This window comes from Panthera pardus, unplaced genomic scaffold (assembly GCF_024362965.1).
Source record: "Panthera pardus isolate Hobbes unplaced genomic scaffold, ASM2436296v1 HiC_scaffold_10, whole genome shotgun sequence".
Taxonomy (NCBI): domain Eukaryota; kingdom Metazoa; phylum Chordata; class Mammalia; order Carnivora; family Felidae; genus Panthera; species Panthera pardus.
The window spans coordinates 8,067,689-8,091,653 of NW_026526655.1; the positions used below are offsets into that span (position 1 = coordinate 8,067,689).

At 41.4% G+C, this 23,965-nt stretch overlaps 1 protein-coding gene across 1 annotated transcript in view; it reads left to right on the forward strand.

Moving 5' to 3' along the window:
- Nucleotides 1-23,965, forward strand: part of PDE6D (phosphodiesterase 6D) — a 56,666-nt gene that overhangs the window by 27,118 nt on the left and 5,583 nt on the right. Inside the window, exons 3-5 of the mRNA XM_019445578.2 lie at nucleotides 20,888-20,976; nucleotides 21,587-21,712; nucleotides 22,437-22,542. Of these exons, the coding sequence (XP_019301123.2) occupies nucleotides 20,888-20,976; nucleotides 21,587-21,712; nucleotides 22,437-22,542 (321 nt within the window). The remainder of the gene's footprint in view (nucleotides 1-20,887; nucleotides 20,977-21,586; nucleotides 21,713-22,436; nucleotides 22,543-23,965) is intronic.

The following is a 23,965-nucleotide window of genomic DNA, read 5'->3' on the forward strand; positions in this document are numbered from 1 at the left end:
TCCTAGCTCAGGAAGTTATATAACACTAAGCCTTGGAGAATCCACACCTAGGGTTTCCATAGGCTGACAATGGGCCTCTCCCCTACTGATGGGGATGTATATTTTGCTCCTTCTGACCTCTAAAGTATCCTAAGTGATCAGACACAGTAGAGCAGGGGAGACATGTTTGTTTCCTAAGTAGATGAACCCGTTGGTTTTGTCTCCTTCAGAACTTTCACTTTCCTGAACATGAGAAGATTGCTTTTCGTTGTTGCCATTTTGTCTTATGGCTGTTAGTTTCTTTTGCTTGTCTTTTTGGAAGAGTTCTTTAAACTTTATCAACCAAAACATTTTGGGAGTTAGCAAGATAAAATTTGCAGGTTTAGCATAGACGCCATGCTTCTTCAGTCTATAAACTGTAGGCTTCTAAAGAAGCAATGTGTAATGATTCCATTGGAAATCAGTTTGTAAACCTAAATACAAGATGAGTTAATGGCTCATTTTTATGTTCCTTCAGTTCTTGCCCCCCACCCCCCCCCCGCCCTGCCAAATTCTACTTGTATGTAGTTGCACTCTCATGTAATAGATCAGAGTAAAGAATACACAGTGGTAGGGTTTGTCCTTCCCATGCCCTTGAGGGTTTTGTCTTTCTTACTCTTAAGATTCACACTCTTTTAAATGTTACCTTTGGGAAAATTTGGCCTCTTCTCTGCTCAGGAGGCTTGGCTCTTTGTATTAAGAGCCTCTTTTTTATCCTCAAAAAACTAAAGGAGGATAAAGGATGCCTTTTGCTGATGGAAACCTGGTTTTTGTTCTTGATCCCTGATGGCATGATTTCTGACTCTGGAAATGATCTTCCTCTCTTCTAACAAAACATGGTGCTTCTAGTATATTCTCTGTCTGAAAGTCAAAGGGTAACAAGCAGTCCCTGGAGGAAAGCATGGGCTCTGACTGTTTGCTGAGTGATGTTGAAGCCAGATCTAGTGACAATGCTCAGTTCTCCCTGGGGAAATCTCTAGGTAAGGGAAGAATGACAGAACTGGCTCATTAGGACTGCCCAGTGATCATTTGTAGAAATCCTGGGCAATTTTTAATCTTAAAAAGAAGTCAATCAAAAAAAATCACTTGCATCTTTATCCCACTGTTTGCTAGCTGTTTAATATTGGGTAAGGTTTTAATATCTCCAAAACTTCATTTTCCCATCCAGAAAGTGAAGTAATAGAGGTAACGATACCTAAATCATGGGGTTTTGTATCTGTAAAGCCCCTAAAGCACGGCTTGGCACACCCGACTGTTAATGAGATGAAGTCTATAGTATAGGAAACAAGACCTAAGTATAAAAAGTTTAAGTGGGAGATAAAATAACAATGCACACAAGCTATTACCAGCTAGTGAAACAGACTTGACACTCAGAGAAAAGAGTGTATTTGGACAATAATATTAATACTGATCTAGTGAGTACTTCCTATGTTCTAGGCACTGTCATTTAATTCTCATCAAATCTTCAGAAAAATCATGTAAGAACATATTACATTTTGGCTGGCAGAGCCATGGTTACAACGTTGGCTGTGAGACTCCACACCTGTGCTTTAACCACATGTACACTGATGGTAAGAGAGGGAATGGAACCAAATATGGGAGAATGCTAGAATATGGAGAAGTAAAAGGGAAAGAAAAGAGGATTTCAGGTGCAGTGTCAGGCATAGGAAGACATAGAAAAGGTTTCAGGGGGTGGTGTCACATATAGAGATAGGTCAGTGATTGAACCAGTAGACTGGAGCAGATATTTTTTGAGGCAAACTGGAGGCATCTCAGAGTTAAAGGTGTTGGATGAGGGCTGTGTTTATACTTGATCCAGTGACTGTAGAAAGCACTGAAAGGTTTTGAAGCAGAGAGATGGCAGGATCCAAGTGAAATTTTAGAAACAATAGTCTGGCAGTAGTGTGCAGATTGGGTTGAAAAAACGTGCAAATGCATTTCAATGGGAGAAATAGCAGGGCTTGGTGACTGACTACAAAGGAAGGTCAGGAGGTCGTGAAGGTCAGTGCCCAAAGAGACAGAGCCCTCAGGCAATTTTGACACCAAAATAGCTTTGTCAAATTTGGAAACCTTGAGAATAGGCTAAAAATGTCTCCCTGACTCTCATTCCTGTAAACTTCCTGTACTTCCAAAATGCAGGCTCCTCCGGGCCTCAGCCCCTTGTGGTGGCCTCAGCCTTTTGCTTATACTCCACCCATTTCTCTCCAACAGCACCCTGTCTGAATGCCCTTTTCCATTCTAAACAAAACCCTTCCCTCCTGGGGCTCTTCACAGAGTCCTCCCTCCCATTCCTGCCTCCCTGACCCTGCCTCCCTGACACCTGACCCTTCCCCAGGAGGCCACGTCCTTGGGAGGGCTAGGGAGGACAGCTCTTCCCCACCCGCTGAGGGCCAGGCTCAGGGTGCCAGTTTGACAGGTGAAAATTTGCATTTCCCCCATGTTTTGCCTAATGTTCTTTTGAAACGTTATTTTTTTTCTTGTATAAATGCTCCTTGTATAGTAAAGACCCTGTTCCTTTGCTTGTCATAATACAAATATTTTTCTAGTTTTTCATTTGACTTGATTTATGATGGCTTTAAGGTGTAGAAGGTGTTCTGTTTTTACTTTCAGAAATACTTTCAGAACTAAATTAATTCAGGGAATACACAAATATATTTTACTTGTAAAAACTTAACAACAATTTGAATAAACTTGTCTCTTTTTGTCTGTATGTACCCAACCCTAGTCCTCTTTCCTTTCTACTGAAACCACTCAGGTTCTAAACTTTTTCTGTGGAATCATATATATTTAGTTTTGTTGTTTTTTTTTTTTTTTTATGATTTCTTCTTTTGTTTTTCTGCTCGGGGAGGCCTTCTTTATCCTTAGTTCATATAAAATATTCACGTCTGTTTTCTTTATATCTAACTCTTGAGGCCACCTGGGTTAAGGGATCCCCTGCTTTTCAAAAGTTCGTGTTTGGCCACTTCACTTTTATGAAAGACCTACATCAGTACTTGTTTTCACTAACTGAAAGAAATCCAAAGAGAATCTTCACTTCTATGGAAAAAGGTAAAAAGCAACAATAGCGTTGAGCGTTTGTCCAGCCGTGAGCCATTATGGAAGCAGTACCCACCCGGAGCTGCGAGCACAGCACCATCCAGCTCCTACCCTGGAAACTACACCCACCATAGCTTTGAACTGTGTCTGTGAGAATCTGTGCTTAATCTGGATTTACTTTGCGCATCTGTTGGCAAGATGTGTTCTAAGGTATCAGAAAAGCCTAAGAGAGATGGTTTTATAGGTGTAGAAACACTCAGAACTTTTTCCACATAAACTCTAATTATTTCTTTGCTTTTTGCCATTTCGGCTTACGAAAGGTTTTATAGGAACGCTGTACTTTTGGATAGTGGGGGAAACTTGTCTATTACAGTAAGCAGTTTGAGATAATTAACTTTTTTCACTGATTTGGAATTTAGCATATATAAAAGTCAGTATATGCTAGGGCCACAGCTAAGTTTTTTGGTATATCAATCTGCCTATTTTTATGCTAGTACCACACTAATTGTAGTTTGGAAAAGTATACTTTAGTGTACTTCCCGCCACTACCACCTACGCGTTCTACATTACCTTTTTTCCCCCCATTCTTAAGGTTTGTGGAGGGCCTTCCTGTTAGCCTCCTTCTTTACCAACCCTTTCCAAAACCCTCCTCTCTAAAGTAAAATCCGTTTTCTCTCTTGAATTCCTTGTTTGTTTGTTTTTCAAGTAGGCTCCATGCCAACGTGGGGCTTGTACTCACGACCCTGAGATTGAGTCCAGTTTTCTACTGACTGAGCCAGCCAGCTGCCCCATTGAATTCCTTAAGTTTTAGAAAGTTTCCTTATTTTTCTAGCTACCCTGGTTCCAAACCACCACCAGCTGTTTACCACTATTAACTTTTCTTAATTTTTCTCCCACCCTGAAACCTGTAATTGTCAGGCAGAGAAATGAACCCCAGTCAACGGAGGACGAAAAACAAAACAAAACAAAACCCTCCTCCCAGCCTTTTCCGTAGTTTCCCTTTAATTTCACGTGGACTATACTCCTGGCCTCTCTTTGCCTTTTTTCCCTATTGAAATTTTTGTTATACTACTGGAATATCATTTGCTCTGATATTACTAAGGAATAAAAACTAAGTGGTAAGGTTTAAAACATAAGTAAAGTAAAACAACAATGGGGTATTGAAGGCCATAAAGAAAGGCACAGCTGTAAAGTCTTGAATGTTTTAGAAACTAACAATGTGGGTGTACATGTGGGTGTCTTTGTCAATTTTTTTATTTTTAAGCTTCATTTTGAAATAATTTTAGCTTACAAGAAGTTGTAAAAATAGTACAGTGAATTCCCGTAAACCCTTTATCCAGTATCCCTCAATGATAACATCTTACATAGCCATAGTATATTATCAAAACCAGGAAATGGACAGTGGTAGAATACCATTAACTGCTGTTTTACCTAGATAACAGACATTCTAGAATTACCCTGAGAGTTCACTTGGCAAATAACCATGCAAAACAGTCATGGAACCGGCAGCTTTTCAAGTATCTTATTTACATTCAGGCTTGGTGATGTACATCAAAAGAAGTGAGAAGTTGAACAAAGAAGCAAAGGGTAATAATTGGACTTTGTTGTCAAAGCCAGCTCTTCAGAATTTCCTCCTGATCCTCCTCTGACAGACATTTCCATGGTCCCCAAGTAGCCAACCAGAATTTTCATGGAATAGCAGATTACTCGTCCTGTTTGGTATGTTCTGTCTCCAGCTCTATCCTGTTTCCAGGGGAGGAGCCAGGAGTCAAGTTAGGCAGGGGAGGGAATCCATAGCCTCTGCTGTTGTTACAAGTCAAAAGCAAAACCCGTAGCCCTCCCCTGTGGCTTCTGACTGAGACAAAGGAAAATAATATGACAGGAACAAGTTGACAGTGGCCGCATCTGCCAGCAGTTACTAATATAGCTTAGATGTCAGGTTCTTTTGGTCACACAAAGTTTGTGCTGCCCTGGATGTTTCCCATAGATAGTTTGGTCTTCGCCCTTGCTTGAGGCAATATTGGAAGTGTATGCTTATCATAGAGTGTCATCGGTGTATATGACAGTGCTACATTTCAGGTTCTTTGGGGAAAAAAAAACAACTAGGAAGACATCAAAGGAAATTTGTTTTTTTGTTTTTGTTTTTTGAGAGGTCCTGTGTGGCAAGGAAAGGTGTATTACAGCGGTATGACAAATTAAGGTCTGGCTTTTTAGGGGAGTCAGTATCTGCAATGTGATTAGATAACTCATTTGGTACTTTTAATTTTTTTTTTTTTTAAGTAGGTTCTACACCCAGTGTGGAGCCCAAAACAAAGCCTGACACAGGGCCCGAACTCAACACTTTGAGATCAAGACCTGAGCTGAGATCAAGAGTCAGGCACTTAACTGATTGAACCACCCAGCAGTCCCCATTTGGTACTTTTAAAACAGAGCTTTTTAAATTGTTTAATTTACGAAAACAAAAACAAAAACAAACTTCATTTTCACTGTTTCTTTTTCTTTTCCCACCAACTGTTTTTAATGTCTTAGGGGTTTTGGGTTGTTTTGTTTTTGTTTTTGTCTTTGTTTTTAAGAAAGAGAACATGGGAGGGGCAGAGAGAGAGGGAGACAGAGGATCCAAAGCAGGCTCTGCGCTGAAAGTTGCAGAGCTCAACGGGGGGCTCGAACCCACGAACTGTGAGATCATGCCCTGAGCCGAGGGAGATGCTTAATCAACTGAGCCACCCAAGCACCCCTCCCACCAACTGTTTTAAGTTGCTAAAATTCGCCTGTATAAAAAAGCATTCTTTCTGTGTTCCTCTTTTTTTTTTTTTAATGTTTTTATTTATCTTTGAGAGGGAGAAAGACAGTGCATGAGTGGGGGAAGGGCAGAGAGAGAGAGAGACACACACACACACACACACACACACACACACACAGAATCCGAAGCAGTCTCCAGGCTGTGAGCTGTCAGCACAGAGACCGACGCGGGGCTTAAACTCCTGAACCACAAAATCATGACCTGAACCAAAGTCCGACACTTAACTGCCCGAGCTACCCAGGCAGCCCTCTGTGTTCTCATATTAAGGCATCTCACAGGCTCTTAGATGTGGTATCTTTTTCTAGTTAAAAGTGTGCATTCACATGACCAGCAAGCAGATGTACCTGTTTACTTTTAAAAGCTAACAAATCTCCTGTGATCCTTGATTTTGGCTCAGGTCATGAGCTAACTAACAGTTGTGAGATTGAGCCTCTCATCAGGCTCCTGTGCTGAGCATGGAGCCTACTTAAGATTCTGTCTTCTCCCTCTGTCCCTACCTGCCTCCCCCCTTGCGACCATGCACATGAACTTGTGTGTGTGTCTTTCTCAATTAAAAAAAAAACAAAAAACAAAAACAAAAACAAAAAAAAACCTTTAAAAATAAATAAATAAAAGCTAACAAATCTCCAAAAATAGTATGGAAATCTAAAAAGACTCTTATTTATTTAGAACAGTACCCATTTTAAAAAGATCCCTTTGTTGTGTGTCAACTATACTTCAATAATAAAAAAATTGTAAGTAAATAAAAATACAAAAAAATTTTCAGCGTAAAATCCTGTGGAATATTTATGTCAGCAAAATTCAAGGACTTCCAAATGGATGTGCCTATTATTTGAAAGTGAATTGAAGACATTTATAAGATAAAGATTGTGTGTTTATGATTTCTACACTTAATGGGAAAAATCATTCTAAATGAGATTTATTCATTAAAAATATTTAAGACCAAAATAATGATTTATTTGTGCTTGTTCCAGATTTATGCTAGTAGAGGGGTGCCTCGGTGGCTCAGTTGGCTAAGCGTGTGCCTCTTGGTTTCAGCTCAGCTCATGACCTCAGGGTTTGTGAGATGGCGTCCCCACGTCCCTGCTGTCAGCACACGGCTGCTTGGGATTCTTGCTCTCTCCCTCTCTCTCTGCCCCTCCCCTGCTCATACGCACGTTCATGGCTTGCTCTCTCTCTCTCTCAAAATAAATAAACTTTAACAAAAAAATATTTATGCTAGTTGAGCTAGTGATCTTTGTTTTTCTGGCGTAGCTTTAGGAATGTGCCCCTGTTTTGACTTTGGTAGTATCTTTAAGAGATTTCATTTTCCAAAGTTTATAATTCTAAACTGTCCTTAAAATGACAGGAAAGGATTATTTCTAGAATCTGATTATTTTTTAAATAGACTAAAAATAAGAACTGTACAACAACTCTAAGATACCTGTTAATAAGTGCCATAAGAAGGAGATCATTTGGACTTTACAAAGTAGAATAAAAATAAAATACTGATTGGGGCACCTGGATGGCTCAGTCTGTTAAGCGTCCAGCTTGGCTTCGGCGCAGGTTATGATCTCACGGTTTGTGGGTTTGGTCCCCAAGTGGGCCTCTGGGCTGACGGTGTGGAGCCTGCTTGGGATTCTGTCTGCCCCTCCCCCACTCGTGCTTTTTCTCTCTCTCTCTCTCAGAATAAGTAATAAACTTAAAAAATGATAATAAGGGTGCCTGAGTGGCTCAGTTAAGAGTCCAATTTCGGCTCAGGCCATGATCTTGCAGTTTGTCAGTTCAAGCCCCGTGTTCAGCTCTCTCTGTCAGCACACAGCCCACTTCAGATCCTCTGTCCCCACTCTCTCTGCCCCTACCCAACTCGTTCTCTCTCTCTTTCTCTCTCTGTCTCTCAAAAATAAATATTTAGGGGCGCCTGGGTGGCTCATTTGGTTAAGCGTCCAACTTCGGCTCAGGTCATGATCTCACACTTCCTTGAGCTCAAGCCCCACATCCTGCTCTCTGCTGTCAACACAGGACTGGATCCTCAGTCCCCTTCTCTCTCTGCCCCTCCCCTACTTGTTCTCCCTCCCTCTCTCTCTCTGTCTCTCTCAAAATAAATAAACTTAAATTTAAAAAACTAAAATTAAAAAAATTTTTTAATACCGATTAAGAAATCAGTCCCCTTTTTGCCTTAATTCAAACATAATTCTAAAATGAAAAGCTTTCGTTAAAAAAATAAAATAAAAATGAATAAAATGAAAGGCTTTCCTAAGAAAATGTACCCTGGAAAAAACTGATACTGACTATTCTTATACAGAGTGCCCTAAACCTAATCTAAAAATAGTTTCTCTATCATTTGTCCTTCCTAGCCATATTATCCAAAAGAAAAATAAAATCTTTGGTAAGTACCTTCGTACACCAGAAAGTTACCGATTGACGTAGCTAAATGCCAGAAACTCATAGTCAAAGATTTCCCTGCTTTTGCTGTCAGCTCAACGAGAGGAAACACCTCTGCCCTCAAGAAGCACCTGGTCAAATTAGGGAGACAGTAACTAGTACACAAAACCCCCACTGAGAGCACTATGAGTGTTGAGAAGTGTAAGAGGGAGCAAGTACTAGAAAATCACAGAGGAAGAGAAGAAACAGGCACTGAGGAGGGGCCATTTGGCAAGTAGAAGCTGATTTTTAAGTGTTATTAGTTCAGAGATGCAGAATTATAGTGTCTTAGCTGGGAAGTACGTGTATATGGCCTGATAATTCTGCCCCTCTCTTTAGAGAGGCTGCATGCACACCTCTGCCTTCAGTGAAGTGACACCAGTGACTCCAGAGTTGACATGGTAGAAGGTGCACAGGCTAATCTGATCAAATTCAGTGGACCCTGCTGGACTCTTCTCCTTCCAAAAGAAGTTGGTGTATATTAGACTGATTAGGAACCCAGACCCAAATCATCACTAAAAAGAAAATGAAAGAGAAATTTAAGTGACCTAATGTTAAGAAAGGACTAAAAGCTATATTTTAGGGGCACCTGGGTGGCTCAGTCGGTTGAGAGTCTTACTCTTGATTTCAGCTCAGGTCGTGGTACCAGAATCGTGGGATTGAGCCCTGCATTGGGCTCCATGCTAAGCATGGAGTCTGCTTGGGATTCTCTTTCTCTCCCTCTGTCCCTCTCCCCCACTTGCACTCACTCTGTCTCTCTAAAATAAAAAAATAAAAAACAAGAACTTTATTTTTTTTTATTAATTTTTTTTTTTAAGTTTATTTAAAGAGAGAGATGGGGCGCCTGGGTGGCTCGGTCGGTTAAGCGTCCGACTTCGGCTCAGGTCATGATCTCACGGTCAGTGAGTTCGAGCCCCGCGTCGGGCTCTGTGCTGACAGCTCAGAGCCTGGAGCCTGCTTCCGATTCTGTGTCTCCCTCTCTCTCTGACCCTACCCCATTCATGCTCTGTCTCTCTCTGTCTCAAAAATAAATAAACGTTAAAAAAAAAAAAAAATTTAAAGAGAGAGAGCATGTGTGGGGGTGTGGGGAGGTGTGCAGACAGAGAGGGAGAGATAATCCAAGCAGGCTCCGCACTATAAGTGCGAGGAGAGTCTGATGCTTAACTGACTGAGCCACCCAGGCACCCCTCAAAAAACAAGAACTTTAAACACTAAGACGTTAGGACTTTACTCAGTGAAAATCTTTTGAAAGTTTTTGAAGGGGAAGTAATGATATGATTCAGCTTGGATTTTAGGAGCGTTACTCTAGTCACTGTGTATTCGATTATAAAGGCTAGATGAGTGGTACTTCAACTTTACTGCACATAAAAATTGCTTTTTACAATGGTACTCCCAGGGCGCCTGGGCAGATCAGTCAGAAGAGCATGTGGCTCTTGATCTCTCGTGAGTTCAAGCCCCACATTGGGCATAGAGATTACATACAAACATACATACATACATACATACATACATGCATACATTTTTAAATGAGCATTCCCAGACCTCACTTGGGGAGACTCTAATTAAGTAGGTTTGAGATGAAGCCCTAGAAACAGCATTTTTAACAAGATCATCAAACTCTGCTTTGAGAAACAATGGACTAGAGATTGAAGGAGATAAGTTAGTCGAAAGGCTATTGTATTAACAATAGGGACACGTGGGTGGCTCGGTGGGTTGAACTTCCGACTTTCGACTTAGGTCATGATCTCGAGGTTCATGGGTTTGAGCCCCACATCAGGCTCTGTGCTGACAGCTCAGAGCCTGCTTCAGATTCTGTGTCTCCCTCTCTGTCCCTCCCCGGCTCGCACTCTGTCTGTCTCTCTCAAAAATAAACAAACATTAAAACAGTTGTTAAAAAAATAAGAGAAAAAATACCTTAAGACAACTGGCTAAACTACAAGTGCCAACACTGGGGGGAAATCATTCTTCTCTAGTCATTTTTCTCAAAGAAATCTACTTAAGTCTCTATTTTAGTTAATACATATCAATCCTGATTTCTATGTGAAATTGGGTAAGGTAGAAAATCAGGACTTAAAGTTAGGTTTTATTGGAAATGCTAAAACTAGGGAGCATCCCTACCTTTAAATTGTTTTATGGTTAAGATAACTCAAACCCCTCAAATGCAGTTTTTCTCTCTATATCTGATATGTAGAATATAAGTTTTTACAAACAAAAGTAGAATTAGGTCTTATGTGTACTTGGAAACAGATGAAGGGATGCAGATTAATATATGAGCAACACAAAGGACTGCAGCATATTTTCTGGGAATTAGAAGATTTTGAGTGAATAAAACCAAAGTCAAATATTCATACAACTAAGTTTTTGGTGACTTTTCCCTTATTGAAAATTATAGAGTATCTAAGATAATATGTTCCTTTCTTTTTTCTTTACTTTTTTTTTTTTTTTTTTTTTTTGTGGGAGAGAGCCCAAGCAGGAGAGTGGGGGTAGAGGGAGAGAGAAAAAATCCCAAGCATGCTTCATGCTCAGTTCAGAACCCTACATGGGGCTTGATCCCACCACCCTGGAATTATGACCCAAGCTGACATCAAGAATCAGATGCTCAACCGACTGAGCCACCTGGTGCCCAAGATAATATGTGCTTTTATTAGAGAATTTGAAATAGCTTGTAAAAAGTTACTTCATCAAGTTTTTTTGCTTTTTCCAGTCCTGAATAATAATGATATAATAATGTCCAACATTTGCATCATGTTTTACAATGTATAAACCATTTTTGTAGGCATTTCATATAATGCTGCAATAACCTTAAGGCTTTGGTATTATCTGTGGTTTATAAACTAAAACTCTTGTAAGTTAAAAGACTTATCTAAGATCACAGCTATTATGCAATAGAAACAACTCCAACCCAGGTGTTTTGCTCCAAACCAATTTTTATTTTCCCCTCTCTCAGCCTTGCCTTATAACTATATGCTAATATATCCTGTGGTCTCTCTCTTCCTCCCACAGCCCAAATGAATCCCTGAGACTTATAAGTGAGCTTTTTTTTTTTTTAATTTTTTTATGTTTGTTTATTTTTGAGAGAGCACATGCATGCTTACACAAGTGAGCAAGGGAGGGACAGAGGGAGGGAGACAGAGTTTCCAAAGCAGGCTCCACACTGACAGCAGAGAGCCCAACATGGGGTTCAAACTCATGAACCTGAGCCGAAGTCAGATGCTCAACCTGCTGAGCCACCCAGGCACCTGTATAGATGAGCATCTTAACTAAATATTCTTAAGCAGATTGCTTAGTGTTGAAATATTTTCATGTTGGGAGATAAAAATTTAGGGATCAGAGCACAGTCATTTGATAATAAACAAATGGCCTGATATAAATAAATAATTGAATCAAAAATGGGAGGGGTGACTCAGTCAGCTAAGTGACTCAGTCTCAGCTCAGGTCTTCGTCTCAGGGTCATGAGTTCAAGCCCCACATTGGGCTCCACAATGGGTGTGAAGCCTACTTTAAAAAATAGAAGAGACCGATCTCTACTGCAAAATTCCAAATAACTCATATAGTTATTCTTACCTCAAGGAGATGGAGAACTCCCCACTCATTAGTTTGGGCTGCATATAGTGACTTCCTTCCAAGAATACAACGTGGAAAGGAGGGGAAAAGTATATTTACAGTGGAGAAACGACAAGCACCACCTCAGCCAGGTGATCAAGATCAACATCAACAGTAATAAGTCACGTGGATAGTACGTAGCCATGACGTGATGGGATGAAGATGGCATTTTACCTCAGTGGGTCTTCCTCCTGAAAACCCACAGCTCCAGCCTCATCAGGAGAAAAACATCAGACAAACCCTGATTGACAGACACCCAGAAAATACCTGACCAGTACTAAACACGGTCAAGGTCATCAAAAACAAAGGAAGTCTGAGAAACTCTCATAGCCCAGAGGAGCTTCAGGAGACATGACAACTAAATGTAATGTGGGATCCTGGACCAGATCCTGGGACAGAAAAAGGACACTAGATTAAAACTAAGGAAATCTGAACAAACTGTAGGCTTTAGTTACTGATAGTGTATCCATGTTAGCTCATTAGTTGTGGCAAATCTGTCTCTAATAGGGGAACTAGGTGTGGGGGTGTATGAGAACGGTGCTATTTTATAGCCTTTCTGTAAATCTAAAACAGTTTACTTCTTAAAAAGAGCTAGAACAGAATAACACTTGATAAACCAGTTCCCTTCCTGGTGAATTGTTAGGAATTGAAATGATACAGATCTTCCATCCCTAGATGAGTAATCAGGATCTGAGTTAATATCATTAGAGCGTTATCTCAGTATCACTGGGAATTATCCAGCTTGAGTATGAGTTGTTTTGAAGGGCATGAATAAATAAGTTTTTTGGCCATATATATAGAGGAAATCCACAAAATTAGTAGAATAATGCCCAAATATAAGGTGACCGTGAATATAAGGCAATCTTTTACCATTCCAATGAATAAATATTTTTTAAAGTGATGTGAGTGGAATAGACAAATATATATTTTACTTCTCTAACACCATAAATTTATAAAATAATGTACAGATATAAAAATATTGTGCTTTATATGTCTGTCACTTTTTATGAAACCGTATTGCCCAAATTTTTTACATGCAACTTTGATGTCAATACCTGGCACATAGGAAGTTGTTAATAAGTACTTAGCGAATGAATGATAGTTTGGGGGCACCTTGGTGGCTCATTGAAGCATCCAACTCCTGACTTCGGCTCAGGTCATGATCTCATGGTTTGTGAGATGGAGCCCCAAGTAGGGCTCCACGCTGACAGCACAGAGCCTTCTTGGGACTCTCTCTTTCCCATTCTCTCTGTCCTGCTTATGTGCTCGCTCTCTCTCTCTCAAAATAAATAAAGAAGCGGGGGGGATGCCTGGGTGGCTCAGTCGTTTGGGTGTCTGACTTCGGCTCAGGTCATGATCTCACAGTTCGTGAGTTCGAGCCCCGCATCAGGCTCTATGCTGACAGCTTGAAGGCTGCTTCGGATTCTGTCTCCCTCTCTCTCTCTCCCTGCCCCTCCCCAGCTTACACTCTCTCTCTCTAAAAAATAAACACTAAAAAAAAAAAAAAAAAAAGAAGAAGAAGAAGAAGAAGAATAGTTTGAAATCAGATATATGGAGAGACCTGGATCAGTCTGTGAGGATCCTTTGAAGGTCTTTGACCAGGAAAGTAATACAGCAAAGGTGAAGTGGTATTTAGTCTCCTCTCAGGGGAAATGGAGATAGCACAGACTGCTCAGGGGAAGCCAGGTTGTGGTCAGGGTTGGCATGGGGGCACAGAAGGAGGGGGGCCAACTTAGGAGGCAGCAAATCTAGATTCAGAGATCACTGTAGACTGAGTGGTCCCAAGAGTGTGGGGGTGTGAAGAGTAAGGGCAAGAGCACTCAGGTGACATCGTGAGCAGAAGACACTAGCGTGTTGAAGAAAGGAGACTTATGACTGGAACGTGGCAACTGGGGAACTTGCAAACCATGGAAAGGACTTGAGTTTTGTTTTTAAGTGCAAAGGAAAACAAGGGATTGCCGTCTAATTCACAGTTTTTAAGAAACTGCCTTCTGTGAGGAGTATGGATTGAAAGAGGAGGCAAGAATGGAAGCAAGGAAAACCATCAGGAGACTAGGTAGGGGATGATAATGAATTTGTAACAACACTCTGTTCACTAAATGCCCGGGCACTGTTCTAAGCACCTTACATGAACCAACTCATTTAAGTGTGCTGTCCAGCTAGCACCCTCTTTCATTCTCAAAAGTACAAGTTTGGATGACAAATTACAGGAATCTATGAATCAGCCAATTAACATTTTCAGGGAGGCAGTCAACCTACCCATCAATTTCAAATCATTGTATGAAAGCCACTAACCAAGACAACTCTACAATACACGATTGAAGCAGGAAAAACTAGAATCTCATCTCTGAACTTCTTCCTTATTGTTCCCATCTGTTCTGGGCCTGTCTCTTGGTTATCAGTTACATGTGGGCATTTCTATTTGCCTCTTTCTCAGTATCTTTTTTCTTTCACTCCATCTGTTGTGTATGCCTCTCTGTGTGTTTATGTGTTCTGTTTCTTTCCTCTTTCCCCTTTTTGCCTTCCCCATTCCTCCTCTCCCCTTCTCCCCCTCCCCTAATCTCCCTCTTGTCTCTCCTCTCAACTGGCCAGTGAGGTACTGCCATGTATCTGTTCCGTTTAATATGTAAAAATTGAGGTTGACCATTTCCATTTAAAACTAAGCAAGAGCCAGTACTCATTCCAAAATGCTTCTAGATGATTGTCACTAAATATTTTAAATTCTTTTATCCCAGTTCCTTCATTCACATCTCAAGGAAATTTACCTAGTACCTCATTCACCTGACTAGTTTCTTCCAGCCCCCAAGCCTTCACTTCCCACTCCGCCACCACCTCCCTGGCTGTCTTCTCTACCTCAGGTCTGTCCTCAGCTCCCGCACTGGATCGAAATCATACCAGGTCACAGCTATTTAAAACATAAGAGGACTTATGTAACCTTCTGTGTTGAGCCAAGTGACTCTCACTCTTCCATGTTTATCTTAGTTTATACTTCCTTTTTTACCTTTCCTAAAAGGCTGGACACTTTACCATCTATTGATTTTTTTTTTTTTTTTTTCTGGAGCTTATTGTTTCCAGGCCGAAGCTTATTTTTAAGATGCTCTTACATATGAGAGTGCTACTTTTGTCTGCCTGGTTCCAAATAAGCTACCAGGAACAGCTCTCTGAGAGAGGCTTCCCATAGTAAAGGAGTGTTCCTTTGTGCTCATCTTGGGTATAAATCACCTGGGAGCTTTTAAATGAGAAAAGACCTGGCTGACCCAGAAGGTGGTATTTATAAATAGTCCTCCAGCCCCCCTCCTTAAAGCCTGTCTGCCTAATCCTCTCCTCTCTCAAGATTGGAAGTGACTTGACCTTTGAGTCTTAAAACTCAGGCTCTTTTTCTCTGAAAAATCTAGTTAGCAAAAAGCTGTTAAAAATGTTTTCAGCCAGATGATCAGCCATCAAAGCTTGCCTTTCATTCCCAGCATTTTTAGCCAAATATGCTGCTTCTTTTGAGGACCATCTTTTGTCACTGTTATTATTTTAAGATACCTACCTTAATAATTTTTATTTCTGGGGCACCTGGGTGGCTCAGTCCGTGGAGCTTCCGACTTCAGCTCAGGTCATGATCTCGCTCTTCATGAATTCAGGCCCCGCATCAGGCTCTGCTCTCAGTTCAGATTCTGTCTCCCTCTCTCTCTCTGCCCCTCCCCCACTTGTGCTCTCTCTCTTTCAAAAGTAGATCAACATTAAATAATAATAATAATATTTATTTATTTTTGCTATTGGGCTGTTATGGATTTGTATTTTTATGATTTATAAAGCTGTTCCCAAATGGCTGCATCTCTGCCATGAATTAAAGAGTATTCCTTTGTACCTCTGACTTACAGAACTTGGAGGGGTTCTAAGCAGCCTCCACCCCAACATCACTGGATGGAACTCTGTATGTATTTCTCTCATTTTGTGTGACTTATTGAGGGTAAAGTCTTACAGGTTTTCTTAGGATTATAAAGTGAAGCACATGACATAGACACTGATAGGTTTCCAGACTAAGGTACACGTAGGAAATGCCTAGTTGTTGAACTAGCCAAAATATTTTTTTAATCTATTTCCCAAAAAGATAATTAAAGTTCTTAAATTGATTATTTATAAAGAGAAGAGGTGCTTATGTTAGGGAGATAAGCCATATATTTTTAGCAGCTTATCTCCCTTGCTATAAAATGGAGGAAGCTTAAATTCACTATCCACTAATTACCGGAGAGAACACTCATTTTCTTTCTATCCTCTAATAGACCGAAGAGTAAGTTCTGGTGCCAGGCTTTTCTTTGCTGACCTGGGCAAGCAGCAATAATGCTTTTTCTGAAAACTGCTAGGTCTGATCTAGCTGTTGCTTTATGAAGGGAGCCCCTGTTCCCAGGCTTTTCTTGCAGTTTTGCTAGAAAGCTCCACTTGTGTGTGAGCCTGAAACTTGAAGAATAATTTTAGTATTGTCGTTTAATTGAAGAAAATCTGGTGTCCAACGTAGCTATATTGGTACACGTGTCTATCTGAAGAGAAAGAATGAAAAGCATGTATACGATAGGTTAAATGAGTACCGTGTCTTCTGAAAACCTTGGGCTTAAATGTCTAAGGCAGTTCTGTTTAGATCTGAGCTCAAGAGTGGCCTTGCTGGACAGAGCGATAGGATACATTGTTTCGTTTCTCCAGTTGGGGAAGCTTTCTCTCAATATATGGAGACCCCAGAATACATAAGTGTATTTGTAGTAATTGGAATTTTAATGCGTGATCTAGGGGCATCTGGCTGGCTCAGTTAGTAGACCATTTGACTCTTGATCTTGGGATGATGAGGTCAAGCCCCACATTGGGTGTAGGACCTACTTTAAAAAAAAAAACAACAAAGTGATCTAATAAGTATGTATACTTTTGACTTGCTTTTGAATTTAGTTGTTTTAAAAAAAAGTGGAATTTCAGGGATGCCTGGATGGCTCGGTCAGTTAAGCATCCGACTCTTGGTTCTGGCTCAGGTCATGAACTCAGGGTCCCTGAGATCTAGCCCTGTATTGGACTTAGTGCTGACAGCACAGAGCCTACTTGGGACTCTCTCTCTGCCCTTCCCCCCCACCCCCACTCTCTCTCACTCTCCTCTCCAAATAAACATATAAACATTAAAAATAAAGTGGAATTTCAAAATATGAAGCAGGGAAGAGAACACCACATAGGTGTATAAGAGCAGCAGTATCTGATGATACAATGAGCATACAAGGAGACGTGGTTAGGATTGCACACACCGAGAGGAGAGTAGCACAGCAGTGGTAGGTTCATGTGGGAGGGTGGGGGTATAGTGCACAGGCAAATGGAGGGCCCAGGAGGCTGGGTACCCCTCACATTCAAGGCACTCTACTGGATAACCCCTGGCTACCTTTTGTGACTTCTCTCTTACCGCAGCAAAACCTAGAAAGAATCTCTCCAGAGGGTTAAATGTACCATTACGTGCATAGTGATGCTAACCAGCTGTGCCGCTTGGGGTTCAACACCGCAAGCTGCCCAAACAGTGGGAAAGGCCAAAGGCTCCCTGGGGTTTCAGAACTGACTGGCAGTCGGACCAGAACCTGCAGCAACAGCCACACGGCAGGAAAGGTTGGCTTAGCACTACCTGCTGCCCCGTTCTGAAGAACGGCCGCCTTTTCCTCAAACCCTTGTGTGACTGGGCCCTCGAACTGGTGCCCAGGCGTCCAAGCCTAGGCCATGTGCTTGCCTCCCGCTGTTCCAGGCTCCCGAGAGAAGGATTTGGGTCTGCTAGTTACAGTACCGCCGAGCAGTGGCTGTCTCCCACGAGGGCATGGAGGCTGCAGGGTGCTGTTGGGAAGAGGGTTTGGTTGCTAGACGGCAGAAAAAGAAAACACAAGACCTGCAAACCAAACCCTATCACCTGTATTTAGCTGAAGCTCAGTCTCTTTACAAATATGAACGATTTTTCTCAGACTTAGCCTCTCTGGATAGATAATATTAATTTTCTTTTTCTGTAATTATTTGTCCATTGTGAAAAAAAACACAACACCTCAGGACTATCTTCGTAAGTTTAGTCCATCTTTGTCACAGTTGTGTGTGTGCGTTGCTCAGTGTCCTAGTTCTACCTGGTTTTGCATGATGAGCAGAGTTCTGTGCCCTCTGACTCCTGTTTTCTACTCCCCGGAGAAAACTGTTTTCAATTTCTGGCTGATTTATTTGGTATTTGTCTTCATATTTCTGAGTTGCACACTGTGGCTATGTCTTAGTGTTTCCATTTTAGACATTGTTTATCAACTTCCCACTCTGGAAAATGAGTTTTACTCTTTCCCGGCACTTCTGCCTGAGCACACATACATGCTCTCCTTCCCCCAGCCTCGTGGGATAGCGGTATTGGGTCCACAGCCTGTGTCTTTATTATTATGACTATGTGAACATTTTTGCGATGAAGCCGTGTAGTCAACTATAACTACTCTTTTCTTCCAATACTACCTTTGGTTTTTCCCTGGTGATAATTACTGTCTTGGTTTTTTATTTATTTGCTTAGATTTTCTGTGCTTCTCACAAATTTAACCCCCAAATCTCCCCTAATTGTAGGAATCTTCCCATATAAACACATCAGATATTCAATGAATTTCTTAATCTCTCCCTAGGCATTCTTTTTTTTTTTTTACACGTATATTTATTTTTGAGAGGGGAGAGTCAGAGCATGAGTGGGGGAGGGGCAGAGAGAGAGAGAGACACAGAATCCCAAGCAGGCTCCAGTCTCTGAGCTGTCAGCACAGAGCCCAACGCAGGGCTTGAACCCATGAACCATGAGATCATGACCTGAGCCAAAGTCAGATGCTTTACCGACTGAGCCACCCAGGCACCCCTCTCCCTAAGCATTCTGACCTGTTCTTGTCTGGACCCTTGACCAGTTGCCCTCCAGACCCACTGAGGAGCTGTTGTTCTGGGGTCTCTTTCACAATCATTTGAGGACCTTCACCTGTACCTTGTTTCAGATCCCTTGCTTCCTGGATTCAATATTGTTCTCTTCCTTAGTCTTCACCTGTTACTTTGAAATAGCGTATTACCATTAGTTTCTTGAGAAAGTAAATCTTTTTTTAGTTCCAGGAATTTCCCTGAGAATTTTAAAGTCACTGCTTCATTTTTTTTTTTCCTCTATCCTTCAGAGTCCCTGTTGAAAAGTGTAATTCATTCTGATTCTTTTTTTCCCATTCTGATTCTGACCTTTTATGTGACAGCTTGTTTTCCCTCTGAAAGCTTCTCTCTAACATTGATGTTCTGCAGATTCTCTCTGATGTGACTTGGGCACTTGCTGGACCCTTTCAATCTGGGACATTTTTGTGAATTAACTCATTCATGACTTTCTCTTGGTCTTTCTCTTCTGTCTTTCTTGAACTGCTGTTATTTAGATGTTGGACCTCTTAGACTGATACCCAGTTTTTGTATCTTTACTCTCCTGTGTTCTATCATTGTGGCTTTTTATTTTTCTTTCTGAAAGAGTTCCTCAACTTTGTCTTCCAACCCTTACATTGAGTTGTTTGGTTCTGCTATCAAAATGTGTATTTTTCTGGGGCGCCTGGGTGGCTTGAAGTTGAAGTCAGACACTTCAACTCAGGTCATGATCTTGTGGTTTGTGAATTCAAGCTCCATGTCGAGCTCTCTGCTGTCAGTGCAGAGCCCGCTCCGGATCCTCTTTCTCCCTCTCTTTGCCCTTCCCCCACTCATGCTTTCTCTCTGTCTCTCTCAAAAAGAAACATTTTTAAATGTGAATGAATAAACAAAATATTTTTTTCTAACATTATTTCTAACATTTTTCTGAATGTTCTTTTTTTCATTGCTATTTATTACTGACTCATTTATTGTATGATGAACAATACAGAAACTAGAAAATATAATTACTTGAAGGCATTTTATGACAAAAAGAGATTGTCAATCGACTAGCCTCAAAATTTGTAAGCTTGGGGTGCCTGGGTAGCTCAGTTGGTTAAGGGTCTGGCTCTGTTTCGGCTCAGGTCATGATCTCACGGTTCGTGAGTTCTAGCCTGTGCTTGGGATTCTCTCTCTCTCTCCATCCCTCCAGTGCTCTCTCTCTCTCGCTCTCTTTCAAAATAAATAAATTTAAAAAAAATTGTAAGCTTGAGCCAGAGAAAATCACCAAAATATACAAAATTCTATTGTATATAATTTTTAGCGACCGTAAGGGTTATGTTATCTCTGGCCGTTTTGTTTGTTTTTAATGTATCTTTTTTAAAGTTTGTATCTTCCTGTATATTCTCTTTTTTCCTCTGAGTTGCTTTTTTCTCCCTATTTTGGTCTATCTTTCATAGTAAATGCTTTCCTCAATTTCTGGTGATCCTTGGCTATTTTCTGATATTTAAGAGCAGGCCACTAAACAGGTGCGTGAGAGCTCTGGACTTGTGAGTAAAACTTACGGGCTGTGAGCCTCACTGTGGGGTGGGGTGGTCTGCGTGTGTACTGGTATACCTGTCTTATCTTTTTCTTTAGGTCTGTTTATTTATTTATTGAGACCACACAAGCAGGGGAGAAGGGCAGGGAGAGAAGGTGCAGAGAGAGAACGAATCTCGAGCAAGTTCTACGCTTCGTGCGAAGCTCAGTCCCACCATCCCAGGATTGTGACCTGAGCTGAAATCAAGAGTCAGACCCTTAACTGACTGAGCCACTCAGGCACCCCTCTTTAGGTCTTTTATCTTGGCTGGTCTGATTCTGTTGGAAATTTTCTAACTTTGCACTATTTATTTTCTACCACTTTCTTGCAATTTCTAGGTGTATATGGTCTTTGGTTCTTATGTTGTAGATAAAAATATCTCCACTGGGTCTCTGCTAAAATCTTTCTTTGGATGTCCTTTAGACCCTCCTGTACTCTTATTTGCTTCCATGGCACTTAGCAGATAGGCCAACTTGCTAAACAGTAAACAGGAGTCAGTAGGAACAGATCTGAGAGCTAGAACACATCTAGAGTACCAAGTAAGAGTCACTTTCAGTGCACTATTTTTCCTTAGTATATTTGATCAGAAATTGGATGAACCTCCGGGATGCTGAGACAGGGAAGATACTATGGCAAGGAACAGAAGACCTGTCAGTCCCCGGTGTGGAGCATGAAGGTACTCTCCAACCCTTTATCTGCACAGGGCTCTCGTGTTTCGGGAGCAGGGCCCAAGCATCAGGGAGCTGAATTAATGCAGACCCTAATGGGGGGCAAGCCCCTGCAGGCACAGCACATGTTGTTGGACCTCCTAGTTCCTTTCCTATCGTTCTTTCTCTCACTTCCCAAAGTCCACTTTGTGCTGAAATTTTAGCATCAGAACATACCTAAAGATACAAACCAAGATCTCAACTTTGTTGTTTTTTTTTCCAAAAGAAAATTTGCCTTTTTATCCCCCTGAAATAAAAGAAAAACTAAGGGGTTAAAACTAACAGAACACAGTAGAGAAGGTGCCTGTTCAGCCCACTTCCTGATGACAGCAGCTAGGGAAGGCCCTTAGATGCACTGTATCTTGTGTTTCTTGATGATCTTTCAGTCAGATGCACTTGACCAATTGGGGACCTCTGCCTAAATTAAAAAGTATAATTCTGTTACCAAGGCATCCTCTGAAATTTAACATAGATAATGTGTTCTCTAAATCAGCTCTAAAAAGCTCCCAGAAACTTGAAGCACCATATAGTATGTGATTTTCGTTGAGGGTGGCTTCAATATTTCTTTTTCTTTACCAGCCCGTGTTCCCAAGAAAATCCTCAAGTGCAAGGCAGTGTCTCGAGAATTGAACTTCTCTTCAGCGGAGCAAATGGAAAAATTCCGCCTGGAGCAAAAAGTTTACTTCAAAGGGCAATGCCTAGAAGGTATTCTGTGGCCTTTGTGCCTAGAAGCCACACTTAGGGTGACAGGGAAAAAAAGGCAAGATCCAGGGAACTAAAGCACTGCTTTGGTAACATTCATTTCGCAACTCAATTTGTGATAGGATTCCCACACCCCGCGAGACTGGGGGCCCCCAGCAAAAAGAAACAAAAACAAAGCTGATGACAAGGGGCACTGAGCCCAACAAAAGGGTTTCTGACCCTGGTGGGCCTGGGGTTGGTGTCTACTTTGTCACTGGTGAATTGTAACGAGGTCACGAGGAAGCAGCCGATTGGGGCCTGGTACGGCGCTCTCCATACAGTCTCAGGCAGATCTGACTGGCAAGGCCACTCTGCACTGATTTTCTAACCATGGACTGTAAGAGTGCACGTATGTGTGTTAGAGCCGAGATTCCAAGTAGAAGGCCTATTCTGTCCTTCTCTTTACCATTTACCTATTGCCTACTTCTAAGAAAGCCTTGCTTATGCTGTATCTGCCCACTGGTCCTAGTGCTTTAGACCCTGGAGCATAGGCAGCAAGCCTCTGGTGGGTTCAGAGGACAGCCTGAGGGGGCTTCCGTGTCCTTTCTTATGGCTCTGGCTCCAGAGGTTTCTGACGGCTGCATTTATGGTTCTTGGGGTAAGAAGAGGCTCACTCCAAAGGGGGGCGGACAAAGAGTCCTGAGACTGTCTGGGACGCCCACTTACCCACTTTTCCTTCTTCCTTCAGAATGGTTCTTCGAGTTTGGCTTTGTGATCCCTAACTCCACAAACACCTGGCAGTCCCTGATAGAGGCAGCGCCTGAGTCCCAGATGATGCCTGCCAGCGTGCTAACGTGAGTGAGCAGACCACAGGGATTGTGGAGTGTGTCTAGAAGCAGGCGTTCCAGGCAGTGGGGGGACTGGTCAGCAGGCAACCTGGGTTGAAAATAAGGGTAAAGAGTATCCAGAGATAGTCAGATTTACAGGTTACTGACTTCTGTCATATGAAAAAGATAGTGTGATCAAATGGAAAAAATACACAACTTTAGGTTAGACTAAACAACTTTAGATTTAGACTAAATTCCTGATTAACCCTGACTAGCTGTGCAATCTTGGACAATACCTCTGGCCTTATTTTTCTCCTCTCTAAACATAGAATTAATAATTCTGTCTCACAGAGGTGTAGTCGGGACAAAATGAGATGATATGGAAGGACACTGGCATGTGCTATATATTAAATCTAGGCTACTTTGCTCACTTTCCTGACTACCAAACATCTGATACTCTGTACGTTTCTTGAATAGCCTTTAATGGAGTCTGTCAAAGGTCTAATTTTGTTTTAGAGGATAATCTTTGGTTACAGTTTTTCAGAGACTAGCTTACCACTTTTAATAGCTATGCTTCCTGCTCAAAGAATCATTAGTTTGTCCTTTGTCCAAAACCACTGTCAGTAACAGCCCACTTACCATTCTCTCTTAGAAAAAGGTATTAGTCTTTCAAAGGTTTTAGTAATACTGTGTTGTAGTGGGTTATTCACACAGATAATCGTGTAATATTGGATTGTCCCTTTAAACAGATCCTTGATGAAAGCCACACTGAATATAGAGGTTGTTTATAAGTCCTTAACAGATTTTTAATTACAATAGTAGGTGTTTTTATATTCTATTAGCCATTTAAATCTTGAGTTTCTTATGTACCTACTTTATAATTAATTACCAGCAAAAATGTATCTGCTGGCTATTAATTACACCGGAAAAGTACAGGGTAGTATATAGAAGGGCGTTTTTTATATTTTATTAGCCTTCATTTGACTCCTCCTTGACCAGGCCCAATTTTTTTCAGGTACTAAAACCAGTAAGTATATGATGACATATCTAGGTTATTTCAGTCATATTTTACTTTTTGGAACCTAAAATCAGTTCCTCTGTTGCCCTTAACTTGGTTCAAGAGTGCTTTGGTTTGGAAACACTGAGATACCCACCAAGAAAAATGAAATTCCACTCTGTGCAGCGATACAGGTGTATCATTTGGGGTTCTTTGGCTGCAAGCCATAGAAACTGACTCCAGCTAATAGGACAGAGAGCTGAAAGGTGTGGGGTGTCCTGAGACCTGGGCAGCTCAAAAGATGCAGATGGCAGGAATCCGTGGATGATTTCCTTCAGGAGCAGCCATAGGAAGTATCCTGCTCTAGGGAGAGAGTCTGACTGGCCCAAATTATGTCCTATGCCCACCTCTTTGCCAGGTGAAGCGGGGGCTACTTGACTGACACAGACTGGA